The following is a 22,653-nucleotide window of genomic DNA, read 5'->3' as shown; positions in this document are numbered from 1 at the left end:
CGAGACTTGGATCTTCGTCAAGAACAAGGATACAATTATCCATCGGCTTTTTTAGATCGAGGAACAGTATATCATCCTCCAAGGAGACAGGAAGAATCGAAACAAAAAAGTCCCACAAGAAAAGAGGCTGCAGAGCAGGGAAGAGAAAACAGAAGAAGAGACTAATAGGGGAAGGGATCTTCAACCTCACTGACACACCACTTACAGCTGAAGAAATTGCAGTACTGGACAAAGGTTTGAAGTATGCACCAGTGAGGAATTTAGATAAATTCCAAACTTACATTGGCATACAAAAATATGTTCGCAAACTAAATATTAAAAAGTATATGCTAGAAAAACCCTTTGTGACCCAGACCTGCGATAATCAACAAGTGGTGCATAGTCATCTGAGGAATAAGTCTACCTTCAACCCTAAATTAAAAGATGGGAAACATATTGAGGTTTTTAAACAAATGGTAACTGAAGAAATTAAGAACCTGAATCTCAAAAAAGTGGAAGAACCTATTTCCATAAAAACTGGCATTAGCAGACTCACAAAAAGAAAAAATCTCGTAATAAGACCTTCGGATAAGGGAGGAGGGATCGTCATCCAAACAACTGAACAATATCATACTGGAATGATGAAATTATTAGAGGATTCTGATACATATAGTGTACTATCTAAAAATCCCATCCATAAATGGAAAAAGGATCTAGAACAGGTAGTCCAACTAGGCATTAGGAAGAATATCCTAGATAAAAGGGAGGCGAAATATCTTGTCCCAGAAGCCTGTAGGACGCCTATTATTTACGCACTGCCTAAAATACACAAGGATCCACTAACCCCACCTTTCCGCCCGATAGTGAACGGGATTGAATCTATTACTGCCAGACTTGGCCAATATATTGACCGATATCTGCAATCGGCCGTGCAGAAAACTCGTGCGTATCTGAAAGATACAAAAGAGATGCTGAAACTCCTGGATGGTACAGATATTGATGGTCCACTTCTGATGGCGACAGCAGACGTATCCTCTTTGTATACGATCATTCCCCACCATCTGGCATGTGATGCTACAAAGTGGGGCCTCCGCAAATACACTAAGCTCCCATGCCTCCAGAGGAAATATCTGATCAAGTGTCTGGACTTCTGCTTGAAACGGGAACAAGTATTACTCACAACGAACTGGGGTTGCTATGGGGGCCAAGTTCGCACCTAGCGTAGCAGGACTTTTCATGTCCAAATGGGAAGAAGAGGTCGTCTTTCAAGATCCCCCATCAGATCTTCTATTGTACAAGAGGTACATAGACGATATTTTCGTTCTATGGAAAGGCGATTGCCAGTCGCTTATATCGTTTTTTGAGAAACTAAACGACAACTATGTCAATATCGTTCTGACTTGGCAAATTGAAGAGAAAGTGATACCATTCTTAGACTTAGAAATCAGCCGGACGAACAATACGTTCAGCACGAGAACATTTTTTAAAAACGTTGACCGCAATAGCTACCTCCCCATCACCAGCTGCCACCACAAGAATTGGTTGTTTAACATACCCAAAGGGCAGCTGGTACGGCTAAGGCGGAACTGCACGACCATTGAGGAATTTCAGACCCAGGCCAACAAAATAGGCGATAGGTTTATAGAGAAGGGATATGAAGGAACATTTATCCAAGACAAAATAAGAGAAGTAACTGAGTTACAAAGAAGTCAACTTCTCGAAACCCGTAGGCCTGCTAGCAGGAAAGACCAGGTTCCCATTATTTTAGAGTTTAATGTACAGCATAAAAAAATAGAGAAGATCATTCTACGCCACTGGCATATTCTAAAATCAGATTCGGGTCTAAAGGAGATATTGCCCAATAAACCAAGGTTTATATATACACGTGCGCCTACTTTGCGCGACCAACTGGTCAAAAATGTGATTGACCCCCCGAAAAAAGCATTCTCCTTTTTCACGGGAAAAGGGTTTTATCCCTGTAAGAGATGCTATGCATGCACTCATACCCGTATACCCAACCTGAAAGTCACCAAGTTTCAGTCCAATAGTAATGGGAGTCAATATGAGGTCAAAGAATTCATTGGGTGCCACACTGAAGGTGCAGTCTACTGTTTGGAGTGCAGCTGCGGCCTCCAATACATTGGGCGCACCAAAAGGCTCTTGAGAATCCGCATTAAAGAGCACGTTAAAAATATTGAAAGCGGTTTCCCAAAACACAGTGTATCCCGCCATTTCGCCAAAGTACATCAGAAAGATCCTACACACTTAAGGTTTTGGGGGATAGTGCCCTACTCCCGACCTTGGCGTGGCGGCCACAAAGTCAGAACACTGAGCCAAATAGAGTCGAAGTACATATTTTCCATGGACACTTTTGCACCCAAAGGTTTAAATATAGAATTTGACCTCAATTGTTTTCTCAGTGACTTTTAGTTTTACTTTGCAGATGGTCTCTCTTACTATATATGTTATAGATGACATTTGGCTGTACGTCATATGTTGTGGTACATCATGCCCCATATATTAATTTTTTTTTTTTTCGATACGGTCTCGTTTCTTCTGATATCTGAGGATGTCCCCCTTATAGCTTCCATGTCTTCCAAACCTATTTTTAATTTTTAATTTAACTTTAATAATTATATCATATAAGTACTATCACCATACCACCAGTAAATGTTGCTTCATTATTCATATGTATGGCCACTTACCCATTGGCACATGAATTCCACATGCCCCATCTCTTTCCACTTCCCTATCACGCCACTAGGTCCCCCTAGCTAGGCCCCTCGCTGTGAGCCTAGTCACTGACTGCACATGCAGTTACTGTCACTGTATCACCTGTATCCATGCAGCATTGTGCTACATGAATACATACCTTACATCACATCAAGCTAGAATCGATATGTCTGACACCCCTTGACATACCCTTATGTCTGAGTATATTTACACCTGACATTATTATGGTCACCTCTCTCTAAACTGGCTATCTGGCACATATGTATTTTTGTAGATGTTTCACTTAGGGAGATATTCTCCACATCCTTATCCCCCTTTGCTTCACCCACCACCTTTTCCCCTCTAATTAGCTCCAATATCCCCTTATATAATCCTTTTTGTATAATAATACAATATAGACTTGGGCCTATACATATATTTTTAATATGTCTGACTGTTTTTACCACGGCCCCACACAGTATCAGGATATGTCGCTTTCATAGCCTCAGACCCTCCTCTGTGCTTTTATGTTCTTTTACATTTCCTTATATTGATTTGTCCATCGTGACATTCCATTGCTGGTCCGATCGCATGAGACACCTTCTGTGCGATCTGTACCCCCGCTCTCTGATTTGTCCACGGGCCCGGCTTGCACTACACAGCACGGCGCGATTAGAACACAGGCAGCGTAGTCATTCTCTATGAGCTCCGACAAAATGGCCGCCGGGTGCTCATTAACACAGACTATAAATGTCTGTCTATGTGTCCCCTACATCATCCCCTGATGAAGTCACGTGATCGTGACGATACGCGTCGGGATTGGTAGGCAGGACACACCACAAACATCTGACGAACGGACATACGAGTTCGCCGCTCGTAGGGATTGTTGCTGAGTTTCCGCATTGATATGTGAGTTTTTACTGTTACTTTTAATAAAATCGGTTTATATTGCTGACTGGGCTATACTATGGGTATGTTTCTTTCACCCCTTTTCACATTGCAAACGCCACCTGAGCGCTCCATCTGAGCTAATGAGAGAGGGATAGGAGTTACTACAAGCCCACAGCAGCTGAGACAGTGTCACACACTGAGAAACCCTGGGGAGATCAAAACAGCCAGCATCTGAACCCTGAGAATTAGTGGAAAGAAGCAGAGGAAAGATAGAGGGACAGACGAGTGCGGTACTCGTGGATATGAGTCTGAGATCTCTCACTCACATGTGAGTGCATTCCCATTCGCCAAGATCCCATTTGCTAATATCTTTTTTGTGACGGTATTTCACCATCAGCCTCTTTTTGTCTTTTTACTTTGTGTTTTTTCATGTTAAACATTGGATGGAGACTTACATGTGCTATTTGTGGATTGTAACCATCTAGACCATTTTAACCTGGACATACTGTGGTCAATTCGAGGTGAGCAGCTGGGTTCACCAAAGGTGTTTACATATAACTTTGGTGTTGGCTCAACTATCCTATTTTCACCTATTACGGATCTAAGGGTCTCATATATACTTCCTTCAGGACTGTTTTCCGTGTACTTTCCGTATCTTCATTTTTTGATTGCATTTTTATTTTTACACTGGAGATTAGGATTTATCTCCGTTTGGAGCACATTAATGCACGGCAGGACTGCACTGGATCTGGACCTCCCTGGAGTGCAGACTTGCTCATTAAGGACTGTCCTTGTATTGGTCTCACTGTTAATATTGTTTTCACCAAATAATATTTTCACTAGTCACTCATAAATATTATTGTCCATTACCTATTCCCTGTTCCACACCCTACAGCGCAAGTATTGCAATTTAACCAGTCTTAGCTAAATGTTCAACTCTACATCAGATTGTTATCACGATTCATTGTTTTATATATATATATATATATATATATATATATATATATATATATATATATATATATATATATATATATATATATATATATATATATATATATATATATATATATATAGTAATTAAAAGGAGAGGTCCAGCCTGGGCTCGTTTAGCTGAAGTTGGCCTATGGTACACAAAGGGTTCACTAAGGGCTGTGAGAGAAGAACACAGAGCAGCCACGCTCGCCCCTCTTCTGTCACCTATTCAAAGAAGCCTTTGTATTTTGTGAACATTCACATAATACAGAGGCTTCTGCGATTGCAAGACACTCTTCATTACATGATGGGAGCTTATACAAACTGTGCAGGGCTGCAGTTCATTTTTAAAGTGGATCACCCAAAAGGGTAAGTTCCGCACCTCATCCTTTTCTCCGACCCCCCCCCACTTAACATTAGAGGGACATAAAAAAATAAATTTGGGGGGGGGCTTACCTGGTTTTGACAGCCGTCCGCTCCCCCACTTCCGGATGGATTGCCGCGGTATAAATTCAACCCCCCCCCCCCCCCTCCTTCCCAAGACATGTCATGGGTCCCAAAAACCGGTGGGATAAATCAAATAGGGTGGCTCATGCATGCGCAGTGAGCAGCCTGCTCTGAAGCCACAAGCGTTTGCCCACAGTTAGTATGATGGCTCCAAGCCTGGTGAAGAAACCAGCTGGGCGAGATCATCGCTGGGGCAGGTAAGTGTCCTATTAAAAGTCAGAAGCTACAGTTTTTGTAGTTGCCGACTTATTTTTTTTTTTTTTAACGGCTTTCACGTCTCTGACTTCAGGGAATGGCTGCTTTTATCTGACCAATCAATGACAGATCTCGGCATTGGCGTTACCATCCGCCAATCCCGTGTGACACCCCACATGGCCACTGAGAAGGATACAAAGCTCGTAGTAACTCTTTGGGGACAACATGGAGGTCCGGAGTTCTCCCAGCATGTTGGAGGCGTGTTTCAGAGCATCCATCAGTTTGTTCTTGTCCTGCGGAACAAAAAAAGAAAAAACGATTGCATCAATACTAGCGCTAAAAAATGTGCAATATTCGCATCAATAAGTAAATGCATGACCAATACTGCCCCGAACAAGCCTTTTATGCCATTTTCAGGACCATATATATATGTATCTACACAGCATGCAGTTCCCATGGAAACTAGCCAACAGGTTTCACAACTGTAGTTACTGTGCATTCAATAAAACTATCCCCTATTTTGTAAACGCTATAAATTTAGCGCAAACCAACCGATAAACGCTTATTGCGATTTTTTTAACCAAAAATATGTAGAAGAATACGTATCGGCTTAAACTGAGGAAAAAAATGTTTTTTTTATATATTTTTGGGGGATATTTATTATAGCAAAAAGTAAAAAATATTGCATTTTCTTCAAAATTGTCGCTCTATTTTTGTTTATAGCGCAAAAAATAAAAACCGCAGAGGTGATCAAATACCACCAAAAGAAAGCTCTTTTTGTGGGGAAAAAAGGATGCCATGTTTGTTTGGGAGTCACATCGCACAACCGCGCAATTGTCTGTTAAAGCGACGCAGTGACAAAACCTGGCCGGGTCCTTTAGCTGCCTAAAGGTCCGGGTCTTAAGTGGTTAAAACCTAAAGGATTATTGCACCTAAAGTAGAAACATCCAAAAAATAAAACGGGGGAAGAAGAGTGGGAGAGGGATTAGAACACCTGTCAGTTTTTATTGCGGTCTGGTTCCCCGCTAGGAAGATTCACCCTCTATTTGTCTTGTTTACCATTATTGTTGAACGTAAAAGTAAAAAAAAAAAAAAAAAAAAAAAAAAAAATCAAATATTTGGGTTGTCCCCAGAAAAAAAACAAAAAATAATTGCACTCCTGTGACCCATAGGAGAAGATCAGCCAAAACGAGCTCAGGCTAGGCTTCTCCTTTAAAGATGATGCAGCTTGATGGTGCGCCAACATTTAGGGATGAACGGCCGGAACACAAGAAGTCTGCATTCCAGGCATTTGCTTCCGAAATATTAGTACCGCCAATCCCCAGCAGCTTTCAGTCAATCACTTGACTGGATGCCGAGAGTGAAACTGGACGGAGCACCTCGGCCTTCCAGCTGCACAAAAACTCCGGAACCTCATGCAGGGAGGGGGGGGGGGATAAACCTCACGTGTGCATGAGGCGTAAAGCAAATGTGTAGCTTTGCACGGTATATGCAAAGCACGAACCTGCTTTAGCCCTGGTTCACGTTCATGCGATGTGGCATGTCAAATTGCATGCCAAATCGGCAGTAACTGCCGGCAATAGCACCGTCCGAATCGGTGCAACACTGCATTTTCAGCGCCGCACCGATTCCCAAAAGTAGTTACTGTACTACTACTGGCAATTTTGGGGTGCGATTTTCGTTAATATCTGCGCAGAAACCCGCACAGATGTCTCCGAAATCGCCCCCCGAAGTCGGGACTGACATGTGGGAATGAAATTGTGCGAGTTGAGCTGAACTCGCCCCATTTCATTCCCGCTGTCAGTGTGAACCTGAGCTTGATGACACATTGCTAGAACACCAAGTATGAAAGCATTTCTTACAGACCAAAGACAAAGCAAGATTTATCTTCCTATCCCCTGCTGAATAAGAAGATTAGGCCGTGTGAATTGTCAGCTGTAATGTGCGCCAGTAAACATCCCCTCCTTGAGGGAGCTTTGATTGACAGTCTAAGATTACCATCTCTGACACACAGATGTCCGACAGACAGAGACACAGACACAGACACAGACACAGACACAGACACAGACACAGACACAGACACAGACACAGACACAGACACAGACACAGACACAGACACAGAGAGAGAGAGACACACAGAGAAACACACACACACACACACACACAGAGAAACACACACACAGAGAAACACACACACAGAGAGAAAAACACACACACACACACACACACAGAAAAACACACACACACACACACACAGAGAAAAAACACACACACACACACACAGAGAAAAACACACACACACACACACACACACACACACACAGAGAAAAACACACACACACACAGAGAGAAAAACACACACACACACACACACACACAGAGAAAAACACACACACACACACAGAGAAAAAACACACACAGAGAAAAACACACACACACACACACACACACACACACACACAGAGAAAAACACACACAGAGAAAAACACACACAGAGAAAAACACACACCAGCAAGGGAGACTATCCTTCCCGACATCCCACCCCAAGAACAGCGGATAAACTGCAGTAGGAACCGGGAGGTCCATGAGGGTCGCTGTACCGATCACAGCAATTAGACATCAGAGTGCTGGGAGGAGAATCGGAAGCTTTTAAGATGTGAACCTGAACCCCGGAGGCCATAAGGCAACATGAAGGCTCTAGAACGCTTCTGACCTACACGCTGAATGTGCTCAATTACTGTTGGTAAGCGTTTGTGTAAAATATTAATAAAAATGCCATAAAACTATCCCCTATTTTGTAAACGCTATAAATTTTGCGCAAACCAATCAATAAACGCTTATTGCGATTTTTTTTTTACCAAAAATAGGTAGAAGAACACGTATCGGCCTAAACTGAGGAAAAAAAAGTTTGTTTATATATTTTTGGGGGATATTATAGCAAAAAGTAAAAAATATTGAATTTTTCTCAAAATTGTCGCTCTATTTTTGTTTATAGCGCAAAAAAAAAAAAAACGCAGAGGTGATCAAATACCACCAAAAGAAAGCTCTATTTGTGGGGAAAAAAGGACGCCAATTTTGTTTGGGAGCCACGTCGCACGACCGCGCAATTGTCAGTTAAACTGACGCATTGCCGAATCGCAAAAACTTTCCGGGTCTTTTAGCTGCCTAAAGGTCCTAAGTGGTTAATTATCAAAAGGCTTGAGACCAAGCAAAATAAAATTTTACAGGTAACATGGAAATCCTCTTTAAATTTAAAGGCAGTTTACAAACCCCCCCCCCCCCCCCCCCCCCCAATGAACACTTAATTTGTCCGCTTTCAGCATATTTATGTTAATTCAATGCAATCCAACAGTGACAAAATAATGAAGCGCCATTAGGAAGTGGGACTGTGACAGGAGTGGCAGTCGTTGGCGAGAACGCGGCAGCTAATTCCAGCCTGCCAGCCGCCGGCGCCGAGCCGCTCGAAGGGTGATTTACATTGATTAGGGGGAGCAATTTTCGGCGCTGTCCCGTGGGAAATTAAGCAGATGAGGATTGATACGACCGGCGCGACTCTCAATACGTTTTTGCGGTTTCATTCATTAGGCGCCATTAAAACAAATAGCCGCGGTATTGTTTTACTCAGTCTTAAGAAAAAGGCCCAGAGAGTTTTAATTTAAAAAAGTAGAGAGCAGAAAAGTTTTTTTCTAGGGAAACTACGCTGGATTTTTAACAGCAGCCTATTTTGAGCCATTATTTACCTTCGTCTCTACGCGATTCGATATTTTACACACCGTATATACTCGAGTATAAGCCGAGCTTTTCAGCACATTTTTTGTGCTGAAAATGCCCCCCTCGGCTTATACTCGAGTCACCTTTTTGCGCCTGATCTCCCAGATTTTGGGGACCCGGTACCGGCCAGCCGTAGGTCCCCTGGACCCCAAACTTGGCACACATGTAGCCCCACTCTTCCTCTCTAAGTGTGCAAAGTTTGTTGTCTGGGGGACCTACAGCTGGGGAGCACCGATTTTTCAAAACCGGGCACCCCTTCCATAGACTTCCATGTTAAACGGTAATTTCTCTGGTGATTTTGGGGACCCGGAACCGGCCGGTCGTAGGTCCTCTGGACCCGGAACTTGGCAGACATCTAGCCCCACTCTTCCTCTCTAAGTGTGCAAAGTTTGTTGTCCGGAGGACCTACAGCCGTGGAGCATCGATTTTTCAAAGCCTGGCACCCCTTCCATAGACTCCCATGTTAAACGGTCATTTCTCTGGTGGTTTTGGGGACCCAGAACCGGCCGGTTGTAGGTCCCCTGGACCCGGAACTTGGCACACATGTAGCCCAACTCTTTGGCCTAGATTCACGTACGGCCGATCTACGTTGCGCGAGCGTAGCGTACCGTATTTCGCCGCAACTTAGAGAGGCAAGTGCTGTATTCACAAAGCACTTGCCTCCCAAGTTACGGCGGCGTAGCGTAAATGGGCCGGTGTAATTCAAAGTAGGCTGTAGGGGGGCGTGTTGTATTTAAATGAGGCTTGACCCCATGTAGATGCATGGCCGAACAAACGGCGCATGCTCAGTATCACGTCGTATTTACGCCCAAAGATACGTCGGCTCAATGCCTGTGACGTGAACGTAATTTACGCACAGCCCTATTCGCGTACGACTTACGCAAACGACGTAAAAAGATACGCTTGTTCCGACGTCCATACTTTGCATGGGATGCGCCACCTAGAGACCAGCTTTATCTTTACGCCGGCGTATGTCCAACCTAAACGGCGCAACTAATTGCGACAGGCGCACGTACATTTGTGAATCGGCGTATCTAGTCATTTGCATATTCTACGCCGAACTCAACGGAAGCGCCACCTAGCGGCCAGCGTAAATATGCACCCTAAGATACGACGGCGTAGGAGACTTACGCCGCTCGTATCTTAGCCTAATTTAAGCGTATCTGGTTTCCAGAATACGCTTAAATTTACGACGGCGCAGATTCGGACTTACGTCGGCGTATCAGTAGATACGCCGCCGTAAGTCTCTGAGAATCTGGCCCTTTCTCTCCAAGTGTCCATAGCTTGTTGTTTGGGGGACCTACTGCTGGTGATTACCGATTTTTCAAAGCCGGGCACCCCTTCCATAGACTCCCATGTTAAATGTCAGTCTAGTCATGGGCACAGTGAGGGATGGGCACAGTGAGGCATGCAGATGGACACCCTAGGCTTATGCTCGAGTCAATAAGTTTTCCCATTTTTTTTGTGGTAAAATTAGGTGCCTCGGCTTATAGTCGAGTATATACGGTACTTACTTTTAATAAATCCCCCCCCCCCCCCCCCAAAAGATTTGCAGATTATTCTTCTAGCTGCTATTGCCAATTCATTAAAAATCTCAGCCACACACACACAGGATAAAATCGCTTTCCATTAGTCAGGCTGGAGTGGAAGAATTGCACCGAGAAAGAGGAAGCAAAGTAATGCAATGCTAAGCAGGAAATGGAGCCTGCTATTCAATGAGACCTATGGCTTCCCCACGTGCACATATATAATCACAAACCATATGCAGAAAAAGGAAAAGCTTTTCAAAAGGGGTTGCTTTTTTTTTTTTTTTTTTTTTAAGCTAAAAGAGAACCTGTACTGTGGAAGCTGTGCCCCAAATCTGGTGAGACCATCAGTCAGAGGCAGCAGTGCCTTAGATGATCTCACACTGCAGATATACAGCTAAGAGGCTCAAATTACAGGAGTGCCCAGGCACAGGACGTGACCCGCTATCCCCCCCCCCCCCATGAGGAGTTCAAGATAAAACAGTACATCTTTCTGGATAATTTTGGGCAAAAAGTAAAAGAATTCCAGAAATTGTATTTTATTTTTTTACATAATTACATTGGTCTTCCTTGGAACAATGCAAATATGCATATACCATCCTTGTGGGAATCCTCTAGAACGGGGGTATCAGACTCAATTTTGTTCTGGGCCACATCAGCGGTAGGATTACCCTCAAAGGGCTGGTTTTATCTGGGGGTGAGCTACGCACAGAGCGCAGCCTTCAGAGGGTGCACTAAGCACAGAGTTTAGGAGTGTGTTGCATACAGAGTGCAGAGTTCAAGGGGTGTGCTGTGTACAGAGCACAGGGTTTAGGAGTGTGTTGTTGCATACAGGGGGAAGAGTTCAGTGGTGTGCTGTGTACAGAGCACAGGGTTTAGGAGTGTGTTGTTGCATACATGGGGAAGAGTTCAGTGGTGTGCTGTGTACAGAGCGCAGGGTTTAGGAGTGTGTTGTATACAGGGTGCAGAGTTTAGGGGTGTGCTGTGTACAGAGCGCAGGGTTTAGTAATGTGTTGCATAAAGGGTGCAAAGTTCAGTGGTGTGCTGTGTACAGAGCACAGGTTTTAGGAGTGTGTTGTATACAGGGTGCAGAGTTCAGTGGTGTGCTGTGTACAGAGCACAGGGTTTAGTATTGTGTTGTTGCATACAGGGTGCAGAGTTTAGGGGTGTGCTGTGTACAGAGCACAGGGTTTAGGAGTGTGTTGCATATAGGTTTAGGGGAGCTCTAAGCCGGGTGCAAATCCACCCCAAAGATTCCTTGCATCTTTCTCTACCTGGCCTTGCTCTAGTACCTCCCTTGTGTAGGCAGCTCTGCCTCGCAGGGAGATCGTGCTCTCTCAGATTCTGGAGATCTGCCCCCCCCCCCAGGATTGCATGCAGGGATCCGTTAGTTGCGGGAGCCGCCGAGAGCAAAGCTGGCCCTTGTAAACACAGAAGGCCATTGTGTTTACAATTGAGAGGGGAGTGGAGGGTGAGAGCGGGAAGAGGTCGGCACCATTGAGAGAATGCCTTGCAAGGTATGCAAAGTGATCTTCGACTGGACGGGGTGAAGCGGCGGGGCGGCGACATCACGTTCTCCACCTCGTCTAATCAGAGAATGTTTGGCATTTATTGAGAGAATGCAACGCATTTTCTGAATATTACATGTGCCGAGCAGCTGACCTTCTGTGTCCACAATGTAGCAGGGCAATCGCTTAGCACAGGACCCAGAAGCAAGTGGAGATCACTGTAGTAGTGGTGTAGTAGACGTGTCTACATCAATAACTCTCAGCTTCTAGAGGTATCCCACAGGTATGGTATTACATATACAAGCAGGAACAATGCAACTATGTAAAAATACTAGGGTTGTCCCGATACCGATACTAGTATCGGTATCGGGACCGATACCAAGCATTTGCCCGAGTACTTGTACTCGGGCAAATGCTCCCGATGCTTCACCCGATACTTGTACTGTCAGGGGTGATCACTGCATGGGGAAGTTACAGGCACCAATCACCGCTATATAGTGTATTCCCGCCGTGTATTCCACCGTGTATTCCACCGTGTATTCCCACCGTGTATCTCTCCCCTTCTGTGCTCCTCCTCCACCCCCTGGAACTGTCAGGATGGAGAGCGGGGTAGGAGCCGGTAAATCCGTCTCCTTACTGCTCCGAATGGACAGAGTCAGTGATCACTGACTCTGTCCATTCACATAACTGAAACATCGTAAACTGTGATTACAATGTTTCAGTTTATGAATGAAGAGAAGATGCGGTCTTCACTCCATTCATTTTCAGCGCAGCTGATGCTGCTGAGAAAGCAACTGGGGAACATGTGTCCTTAGTCCCTTTCCCTGTCTCAAAGGGGAGATGTCAGAGGTCTGTTAAGACCCCCGATATCTCACCAAAGCCCCCCAACAGGGCTGAAAAAATAAAGAAAAAAAGAAGAAGAAGAAAGAACGAAGAAGAAAGAACGAAGAAGAAAGAACGAAGAAGAAAGAACGAAGAAGAAAGAACGAAGAAGAAAGAACGAAGAAGAAAGAACGAGAAAAAGAAGAAGAAAGAAAGAAAGAAAGAAAGAAAGAAAGAAAGAAAGAAAGAAAGAAAGAAAGAAAGAAAGAAAGAAAGAAAGAAAGAAAGAAAGAAAGAAAGAAAGAAAGAAAGAAAGAAAGAAGAAAGGATGAAGAATGAAGAAGAAGGAAGAATGAAGAAGAAGGAAGAATGAAGAAGAAGAAGGAAGAATGAAGAAGGAAGAAGAAGGAAGAAGAATGAAGAAAGAAAAAGAATGAAGAATTGTAGAAAATAATAAAAAAAGAAAAAGAAAAAAAACACACTGACACGGTCCACCCCCCCCCCCCCCTTTAAAAAAAGAAAGCATTATAAATAAATAAATAAAAAAAATTGTAAAAAAAAAAAAAAACTACACATGTGCTGCTGTCACATGAGATTAAAAAAAAAGTATCGGTATCGGCGAGTACTTGAAAAAAAAAGTATCGGTACTTGTACTCGGTCTTAAAAAAGTGGTATCGGGACAACCCTAAAAAATACCATACCTGGAATTCTAGTTGTTATCTATATTACAGCAAATCTTTTGCGTTTTCAGGTTTGTAAACGGTTTGCGTTTCAGTTCTCATCACTTTTAAGATGCCCTCTAAACGTCATCCAGTCACGGTTTAAGGTTTTGTTAAACACTCCGCTTATTTTTTTTAAATGATCAAACGAAGAGAAAACCGTTACTTTAATCTCAGACCATTACTCAATCTTTTGTTAGTTTTTACCAGTGCAGTATAAAGGGATCTCTGATCGTTGTACGGGAGACAACCCTTCATGATCAGCATGTGACCTCAGACTGGCTTCCTCGTCAAAAAAACAGAAGTCATCATCATGTGACGCCGAACACAGGGCTGCCAGCTGATCAGAAGCCATCATGCCTTTGGATCAGCGGTTCTCAACCTTTCTAGTGCCGTGACCCCTTGATAAAATTTCCCAAGTTGTGGGACCCCCAACAGTGAAATTATTTTCGTAGCGTGGGTTGTCCTCACCCAAGGCAAGGCAATGGGATGATTGGCAGTGCTGGCGAGGAGTTCTGATCAGCCGACTTAGGTGCTCTTGATCAAGGTCATCTGCTGATCTGAGAACTGTAGTGGGGACTTTTAATGGCAACTCTTATCACAGGTAGTGTTACTCACTGTGTCTCCGACTTTATGGTGTCTTGTAGAAGTGACACCTATGCCGAAATCAGGAGATAGGGTCTCCTCCAACCCCTCCCACTTCACATTCCTCACCAGCTGACCTCTAATTTCTGTTCCCCAGCCATGCCGTGAACTGAATGGACGGCTGTGAAGAGGGTGAGTGGGCGGCCGCGGGCCCCAGGCACAGCCCTGCTGGGTGACTGCAAAAAGGCTGGGAGAGCGGTGCAGGCTTCAGGAACAGCCCAGGATTCGTGACCCCTGGTAAATCCCCATTCGACCCCCGGGTTGAGAGCCACTGCTTTAGATGGAGCTTTCATTACTGAAGGGTAGATATCGACATATTAAAACCTTGTGTGTAAAATCATTTACTCGAATTAGCAAAATACATTCTTCTTAGTTTATCCTTTAAATTCAAATAAGCTCAACATCTATCAGCACATCATTCAGATAACTGCAGAGATGGTGAGAGCATAGAAGTTTAAAGGAGTCCCAACCCGGGATTCCCAGGTTCCACCAACACCAATGATATATTTGGCTATTTGCGAAGAGGGCATTCCTTCCGCAAACCGAAGGGGCATCCCTCCGGCCGACCCGCAAAACAGAAGGGGCATCCCTCCAGCAAAACAGAAGGGGCATCTCTCCCGCAAAACAGAAGGGGCACCCCTCCCGCCGCCCAGCAAAACAGAAGGGGCACCCCTCCAGCAAAACAGAAGGGGCACCCCTCCAGCAAAACAGAAGGGGCACCCCTCCAGCAAAACAGAAGGGGCACCCCTCCAGCAAAACAGAAGGGGCACCCCTCCCGCAAAACAGAAGGGGCACCCCTCCCGCAAAACAGAAGGGGCACCCCTCCCGCAAAACAGAAGGGGCACCCCTCCCGCAAAACAGAAGGGGCACCCCTCCCGCAAAACAGAAGGGGCATCCCTCCCGCAAAACAGAAGGGGCATCCCTCCCGCAAAACAGAAGGGGCACCCCTCCCGCCGACCCGCAAAACAGAAGGGGCACCCCTCCCGCCGACCCGCAAAAAGGATAGGGGCACCCCTCCCGCCGACCCGCAAAAAGGATAGGGGCACCCCTCCCGCCGACCCGCAAAAAGGATAGGGGCACCCCTCCCGCCGACCCGCAAAAAGGATAGGGGCACCCCTCCCGCCGACCCGCAAAAAGGATAGGGGCATGCCGCCCGCCAACCCGCAAAACAGGGGCATTCCTCCCGTTTTCCCTCCTGCCGACCCGCAAAACGGACAGGGGCATCCCTCCCGCCGACCCGCAAAACGGACAGGGGCATCCCTCCCGCCAACCCGCAAACCGGTAGGAGCCCAGAGAGCCCTTCTCCCACTGACTCGCCAAACGACCAATATGAGGGGATCCTCCCGCTAATCAATATAAGAGGGTACTTTTCCTTCGACAACCAAACGTACCGTTGCAGATTCACTGACCACCAAATGTTTGGGGGTTCCAAGTAACTTTCTAGCAAAGAAAATACTAAATTTAACCACTTCAATACCAGGCACTTTTACCCCCTTCCTGCCCAGGCTAATTTTCAGCTTTCAGAGCGGTCACACTTTGAATGACAATTGCGCTGTCATGCAAAGCTGTACCCAAATTTTCATTTGCATCATACCACCAAAAGAAATCTCTAGTTGTATTTAATCACCACTGGGTTTAAAAAAAAAAAAATTGCAAAAAAAAAAAAAGTTTTCCAACTAAGTAATTTTTCTCCTTCACTGAATGAAGGGCACTGAAAAAGGCAGCACTGACTGGCATCACTGCTGGGCACTGTTGGGGCTGCCCTGATTATCTGTACAGATTTTCCCTGAAAATAAGTTTATTATTATGTCAATTTACGCAGCGCTTTACATATACATTGTACATTCACATTGGTCCCTACCCTCAAGGAGCTTGAGGGTAGGTGTTAGGGGGGAGGGGACATTTTTGGGCTAGTTAGGTTTAAAGGGGTTGTAAAGGTACAATGTTTTTTTTTCCTAAACAGCTTCCCTTACCTTAGTGCAGTCCTCCTTCACTTACCTCATCCTTCCATTTTGCTTTTAAATGTCCTTATTTCTTCTGAGAAATCCTCACTTCCTGTTCTTCCGTCTGTAACTCCACTCAGTAATGCAAGGCTTTCTCCCTGGTGTGGAGTGTCATGCTCGCCCCCTCCCTTGGACTACAGGAGAGTCAGGACGCTCTCTACGTTGCAGATAGAGAAAGGAGCTGTGGGTTAGTGGGTGTCCTGACTCTCCTGTAGTCCAAGGGAGGGGGGCGAGCACGACACTCCACACCAGGGAGAAAGCCTCGCATTACTGTGTGGAGTTACAGACAGAAGAACAGGAAGTGAGGATTTCTCAGAAGAAATAAGAACATTTAAAAGCAAAATGGAAGGATGAGGTAAGTGAAGGAGGACTGCACTGAGGGAAAGGAAGATATTTAGGGGAAAAAATTACCTTTACAACCCCTTTAAGCAGGAATTCCACTTTCTGGAACTTGGAACAATTGTTAGCAAAGTGATTGTTATACAAGTATAAATCCTCTTCCATGCCGGAGCAATCACTGCCACTCTGTGAATATCTCTTACCAGACATCTCTTCATCTGGAACGACTGCACCTTCACGGCCTGGACAGCTTCATCCAGAAGCTTCTCCTGCTCATCCTGGGGGGACTGTGTCGTGGGCTAAAAAAAAAAAAAAAAAAAAAAGGATTAAAAAACGTACAATTTATAATCTGCTACTGGAATTTGGGGACCCGGTACCGGCCGGTCGTAGGTCCCCTGAACCCGGATCTTGGCACACATGTAGCCCAATTTCTCCTCTACAAGTGTGCAAAGTTTGTTGTCTGGAGGACCTATGGCTGGGGAGCACTGATTTTTCAAAGCCGGGCACCCCTTCCATAGACTCCCATATTAAACGTCAGTCTAGTCATGGACACAGTGAGGCATGGGGACAGTCAGGCATGGGGACAGTCAGGCATGGGGACAGTCAGGCATGGGGACAGTCAGGCATGGGGACAGTCAGGCATGGGGACAGTCAGGCATGGGCACAGTCAGGCATGGGCACAGTCAGGCATGGGCACAGTCAGGCATGGGCACAGTCAGGCATGGGCACAGTCAGGCATGGGCACAGTCAGGCATGGGCACAGTCAGGCCTATACTCAAGTATATAAGTTTTCCCATTATTTGTGGTAAAATTAGGTCTTCTGCTTATATTTGGGTCGGCTTATACTCGTATATACGGTAACCTGTAAAAACGTTTAAAGCGTCACCTATGGAGATTTTTAAGTACCGTAGATTGGCGCCAATCCACGAGTGTGCGCAATTTTAAAGCGTGGCATGTTTGGTATCTATTTACTCAGCAAAAAATCATCATCATATTTTACCAAATCAATTGGATTATATATTGTGTTTTGTTTTTGTTTTTGTATTAAAGCAGAGTTCCGCCGAAAAAATAAATAAACCTTGTTTTTATGGACACTTTGTAATTACACACAACGGTTGTGTTTAAAGCAAAAAACTGTTTCCAAAACAACAAATAAAAATGAAAGAATAAAACAAAACAAAAAACAGCTTTCGCTACAACATTACCCTTCAGTCTATAGGGGGGGCGGCATTCACTGAAATCGCTTCCCTGTATTTTCCTCCTGCAGCATCTGAAAGTCAGTCTCCTCCCCCTCCTCTCCCACCAGCATTCAGCTGCTGCTGGAGGAAAATAGAGGGGATCGGTTCCAATACCATTCCACTATGTCTCCTGTCCAGGTTTTCCAACGCCCCTGTGTACATCCGCCCCAAGCCCCCCCCTCGCAACGCTGCCAGCTTTCTCTCTTCTCCTCTCCTGCAGGGGATCATTTCATGGACCCTTTATTTCTGGAACAAACACAGTGAGTGATCAGTACCGATCGCTCACTGTGTTCATTCATGACTGAAGCATAGTTAACTGTGTTTGTGAGTGAACGGGAAGCCGCTGAGGACAGAGCACTTACTCACTGTCCAGTGCAGCTGAGGCTGCAGAGAAAAGGACTGGGGAATCTCTGTCCTCAGTCACTTTCTCGGTCTCAAAAGTGAGACATTAGAGGTCTGCTTAGACCCCTCGATATAAAAAAAAATGGAACCATCCACTTCCCTACTGACAGCAACCTCTGCGCTACTGACTGACCCTGTCCACTTAAAGAGGAAGTAATCGGGAGGAATTGTGCCCCTTCATTGGACCTCATTGTTGGTGCCATTGGGAGGAATTGTGCCCCTTCATTGGACCCCATTGTTGGTGCCATTGGGAGGAATTGTGCCCCTTCATTGGACCCCATTGTTGGTGTCATTGGGAGGAATAGTGCTCCATCATTGGTGTCAATAGGAGAAACAGTGCCCCCCTAATTGGCATCATTGGGAGGAATTGTGCCCCCTAATTGGTGTCAATAGGAGCAATAGTGCTCCCCTAATTGGTTTCAGTGGGAGGAATTGTGCCCTTTCATTGGTGTCATTGGACCCCATTGTTGGGTGTCATGGGGAGGAATTGTGCCCCTTCATTGGTGTCATTGGACCCCATTGTTGGTGTCATGGGGAGGAATTGTACCCCTTCATTGGTGTCATTGGACCCCATTGTTGGTGTCATGGGGAGGAATTGTGCCCCTTCATTGGACCCCATTGTTGGTGTCATTCTGAGGAATTGTGCCCCTTCATTGGACCCCATTGTTGGTGCCATGGGGAGGAATTGTGCCCCTTCATTGGTGTCATTGGACCCCATTGTTGGTGTCATTGGGAGGAATTGTGCCCCTTCATTGGACCCCATTGTTGGTGTCATTCGGAGGAATTGTGTCCCTTCATTGGACCCCATTGTTGGTGCCATGGGGAGGAATTGTGCCCCTTCATTGGTGTCATTGGACCCCATTGTTGGGGTCATTGGGAAGAATTGTGCCCCTTCATTGGACCCCATTATTGGTGTCATTGGGAGGAATAGTGCTCCATCATTGGTGTCAATAGGAGTAATAGTGCCCCCCTAATTGGTTTCAGTGGGAGGAATTGTGCCCTTTCATTGGTGTCATTGGACCCCATTGTTGGGTTTCATGGGGAGGAATTGTGCCCCTTCATTGGTGTCATTGGACCCCATTGTTGGTGTCATGGGGAGGAATTGTACCCCTTCATTGGTGTCATTGGACCCCATTGTTGGTGTCATTGGGAAGAATTGTGCCCCTTCATTGGACCCCATTGTTGGTGTCATTAGGAAGAATTGTGCCCCTTCATTGGACCCCATTGTTGGTGTCATTGGGAAGAATTGTGCCCCTTCATTGGTGTCATTGTTGGTGTCATTGGGAGGAATAGTGCTCCATCATTGGTGTCAATAGGAGTAATAGTGCCCCCATAATTGGTTTCAGTGGGAGGAATTGTGCCCTTTCATTGGTGTCATTGGGCCGCATTGTTGGCATCATCCACCCTATTTTGGTTCTAATCAGGTGCTTAAAAAAAAAAAAAACACCCCCACCACTGAAGACCCCTTTCACACTGGAGGCGTTTTTCAGACACTTTAGTGCTAAAAATAGCCCCTGAAAAAAAGCCTCCCCTGCAGTCCCAGCCTGAAAGCCTCAATGCTGTCACACCGGGGCGCTGCGCTTGCGGGATGTTAAAAAAAAAAAAAAAAAGTCCTGTAAGCCGCATCTTTGAGGCGTTTTAGGAGCGGTGTATACAAAAGGGGAGCGCCGCTTTTATCCGGCCCATAGTGGGGGGTTAAAAGCGCCCCGCTAATGGCGAAAAAGTGCCTCTAAAACGACGCGGCCGCGCTCTCGGTGTGAAAGGGGTCCAACAGATGAATAGGGGGTGGCGGCAGCCATAGATAGATTTAACCTTTGCATGATCCACAAAGAGAGTACGCTGGCGTATCTCTTGATACGCCGGCGTAATTTCAAATTTCCCGCGCCGTATCTTTGGTTTGAATCCTCAAAACAAGATACGACGGCATCTGGGTTAGATCCGACAGGCGTACGTCTTCGTACGCCGTCGGATCTTAGATGCAATCTTTCGGCGGCCGCTAGGTGGCGTTTCCTTCGAAATCCGCGTCGAGTATGCAAATTAGCTATTTCCGACGATCAACCAACGTACGAGCGGCCGTCGCATTTTTTTTTACGTCGTTTCCGTTCGGCTTTTTCCGGCGTATAGTTAAAGCTGCTATATGGTGGCGTACGCAATGTCAAGTACGGCCGTCGTTCACGCCTCGCATTTTGGATTTTTTTTACGTCGTTTGCGCAAGTCGTCCGTGAATGGGGCTGGACGCCGTTCACGTCGAAAACAATGACGTCCTTGCGACGTCATTTGGAGCAATGCACCCTGGGATATTTTAGGGACGGCGCATGCGCAGTTGGTTCGGCGCGGGGAAGCGCTTCATTCAAATGAAACACGCCCCCCGCCCGCCGAATTTGAATTCCGCGTCCCTTATGCCGCCAGAGATACACTACGCCTTCTGATACTCAAGTTGCTTGTTTGAATCAGGACAGGACCTTATATATGGTGCATTACCACAAATGATGGGAGGAATATAGAGAGATGGGTGTGGATGAACACATCTGTATACACACAGAGGGGACCAAGGGGTCCCCCCCCAGGTGACAATGGTACACCCCCCCCTCTATATCTGCAGGAAGTTGGCAGGCCAGCAGTGTGGCCCCCCTCTGCCTCTCCATAGACCAGAAGACAGGGCCCAGCACCGCCCTCCTCCCCCTCCAGCCTCACCTGCCCCCCTCACACTTCGCCAGTCTCACCCCTCCCTGCCTGCCCCCTTCCACAGCCCTTCCCCCACACGCCACACACAATCCGGGGTGACGGGACCCCCCAACACTCACCATGATATCTGAGCTTCTCCTTCCAGTCATGTGACCTGTACGCTCCGCCCCGCCCTTCTCTATGATACCGAGCCGCTCATTGGTCCGCGCCTTGATTGGCCGGCGTCAGGGAAGACGGACAGGGGCGGTGGCCAATGAGGCGGCGGGGGAAGTGGAGCGTCGTGTCACAGCGGGCTGTGCAGTGTCACCTCAGGGGGGGGGGGGGTTCTTCTGTGACAGGACACGGAGGGGGGCCGGGAAGGGTCACCTCAGGAAACTTCCAATATCATTGTGTAATGATAGAAGAGGCTCCTGTGGGGGGGCAGAACCAATGTGACGTAAAACATGACAGGAATTACCTCACAAACCCCCCAATGTCAGTGTATAATAATAATGAACTGTATATCCAGAGAACACACATCTCCATTTCAGGAAATCTCCACAATAAGCACAAAGATGGCATTAGTAACAGCTTCTTGTGTCCTCCTTTAGGAGACACCCCCTCACTTCCTGTTCTGGTGACAACATGCACAAAGATGGCAATAATAACAGCTTCCTGTGTCCCCCTTTGGGAAACGTCCCCCTCACTTCCTGTCCTGGTGACAACATGCACAAAGATGGCAATAATACCAGCTTCCTGTGTCCTCCTTTAGGAGACACCCCCTCACTTCCTGTTCTGGTGACAACATGCACAAAGATGGCAATAATAACAGCTTCCTGTGTCCCCCTTTGGGAAACGTCCCCCTCACTTCCTGTCCTGGTGACAACATGCACAAAGATGGCAATAATAACAACTTCCTGTGTCCCCCTTTTGGGAGACACACCCTCACTTCCTGTTCTGGTGACAACATGCACAAAGATGGCAATAATAACAGCTTCCTGTGTCCCCCTTTGGAAAACGCCCCCTCACTGGCTGCAATTAATGGGCACAGTGGCTGCAATGGATAGGCATAGTGGCTGCAATGGATGGGCACAGTCGGCTTCTATTGATGTGCACAGTGGCTGCAATGGATGGGCACAGTGTCTGCTATTGATGGGCACAGTGGCTGCTATCAATGGGCACAGTGTCTGCAATGGATGGGCACAGTGGCTGCTATCAATGGGCACAGTGTCTGCAATGGATGGGCACAGTGGCTGCTATGGATGTGCACAATGTCTGCAATGGATGGGCACAATGGCTGCTATTGATGGGCACAGTGGCTGCAATGGATGGACACAATGTGTGCAATGGATGGACACAATGTCTGCAATGGATGGGCACAGTGGCTGCTATCGATGGGCACAGTGGCTGCTATCGATGGGCACAGTGGCTGCAATTGATGGGCACGGTGGCTGCTATTGATGGGCACAGTGTCTACAATGGATGGGCACAGTGGCTGCAATTGATGGGCACGGTGGCTGCTATTGATGGGCACAGTGTCTACAATGGATGGGCACAGTGGCTGCTATTGATGGGCACAGTGTCTGCAATGAATGGGCACAGTGTCTGCAATGGATGGGCACAGTGGCTGCTATTGATGGGCACAGTGTCTGCAATGGATGGGCACAGTGGCTGCTATTGATGGGCACAGTGTCTGCAATGGATGGGCACAGTGGCTGCTATTGATGGGCACAGTGTCTGCAATGGATGGGCACAGT

At 46.3% G+C, this 22,653-nt stretch overlaps 2 protein-coding genes across 2 annotated transcripts in view; one reads left to right on the top strand and one right to left on the bottom strand.

The window, feature by feature from the left end:
- The window catches only part of VPS35 (VPS35 retromer complex component), a 162,550-nt gene extending 141,414 nt beyond the window's left edge, over positions 1–21,136 (bottom strand). Inside the window, exons 1-3 of the mRNA XM_040329463.1 lie at positions 21,037–21,136; positions 16,796–16,891; positions 5,456–5,552 (exon numbers count right to left, since the gene is read on the bottom strand). Of these exons, the coding sequence (XP_040185397.1) occupies positions 5,456–5,552; positions 16,796–16,891; positions 21,037–21,066 (223 nt within the window). The 5' untranslated portion in view covers positions 21,067–21,136. The remainder of the gene's footprint in view (positions 1–5,455; positions 5,553–16,795; positions 16,892–21,036) is intronic.
- The window catches only part of PDCD5 (programmed cell death 5), a 302,413-nt gene that overhangs the window by 57,674 nt on the left and 222,086 nt on the right, over positions 1–22,653 (top strand). The gene's annotated exons all lie outside the window — the stretch shown is intronic.

This window comes from Rana temporaria, chromosome 11, assembly GCF_905171775.1.
Source record: "Rana temporaria chromosome 11, aRanTem1.1, whole genome shotgun sequence".
Taxonomy (NCBI): Eukaryota; Metazoa; Chordata; class Amphibia; order Anura; family Ranidae; genus Rana; species Rana temporaria.
Note: the sequence above shows the minus strand (reverse complement) of the source record. Positions and strands in the feature narration are given on the sequence as shown.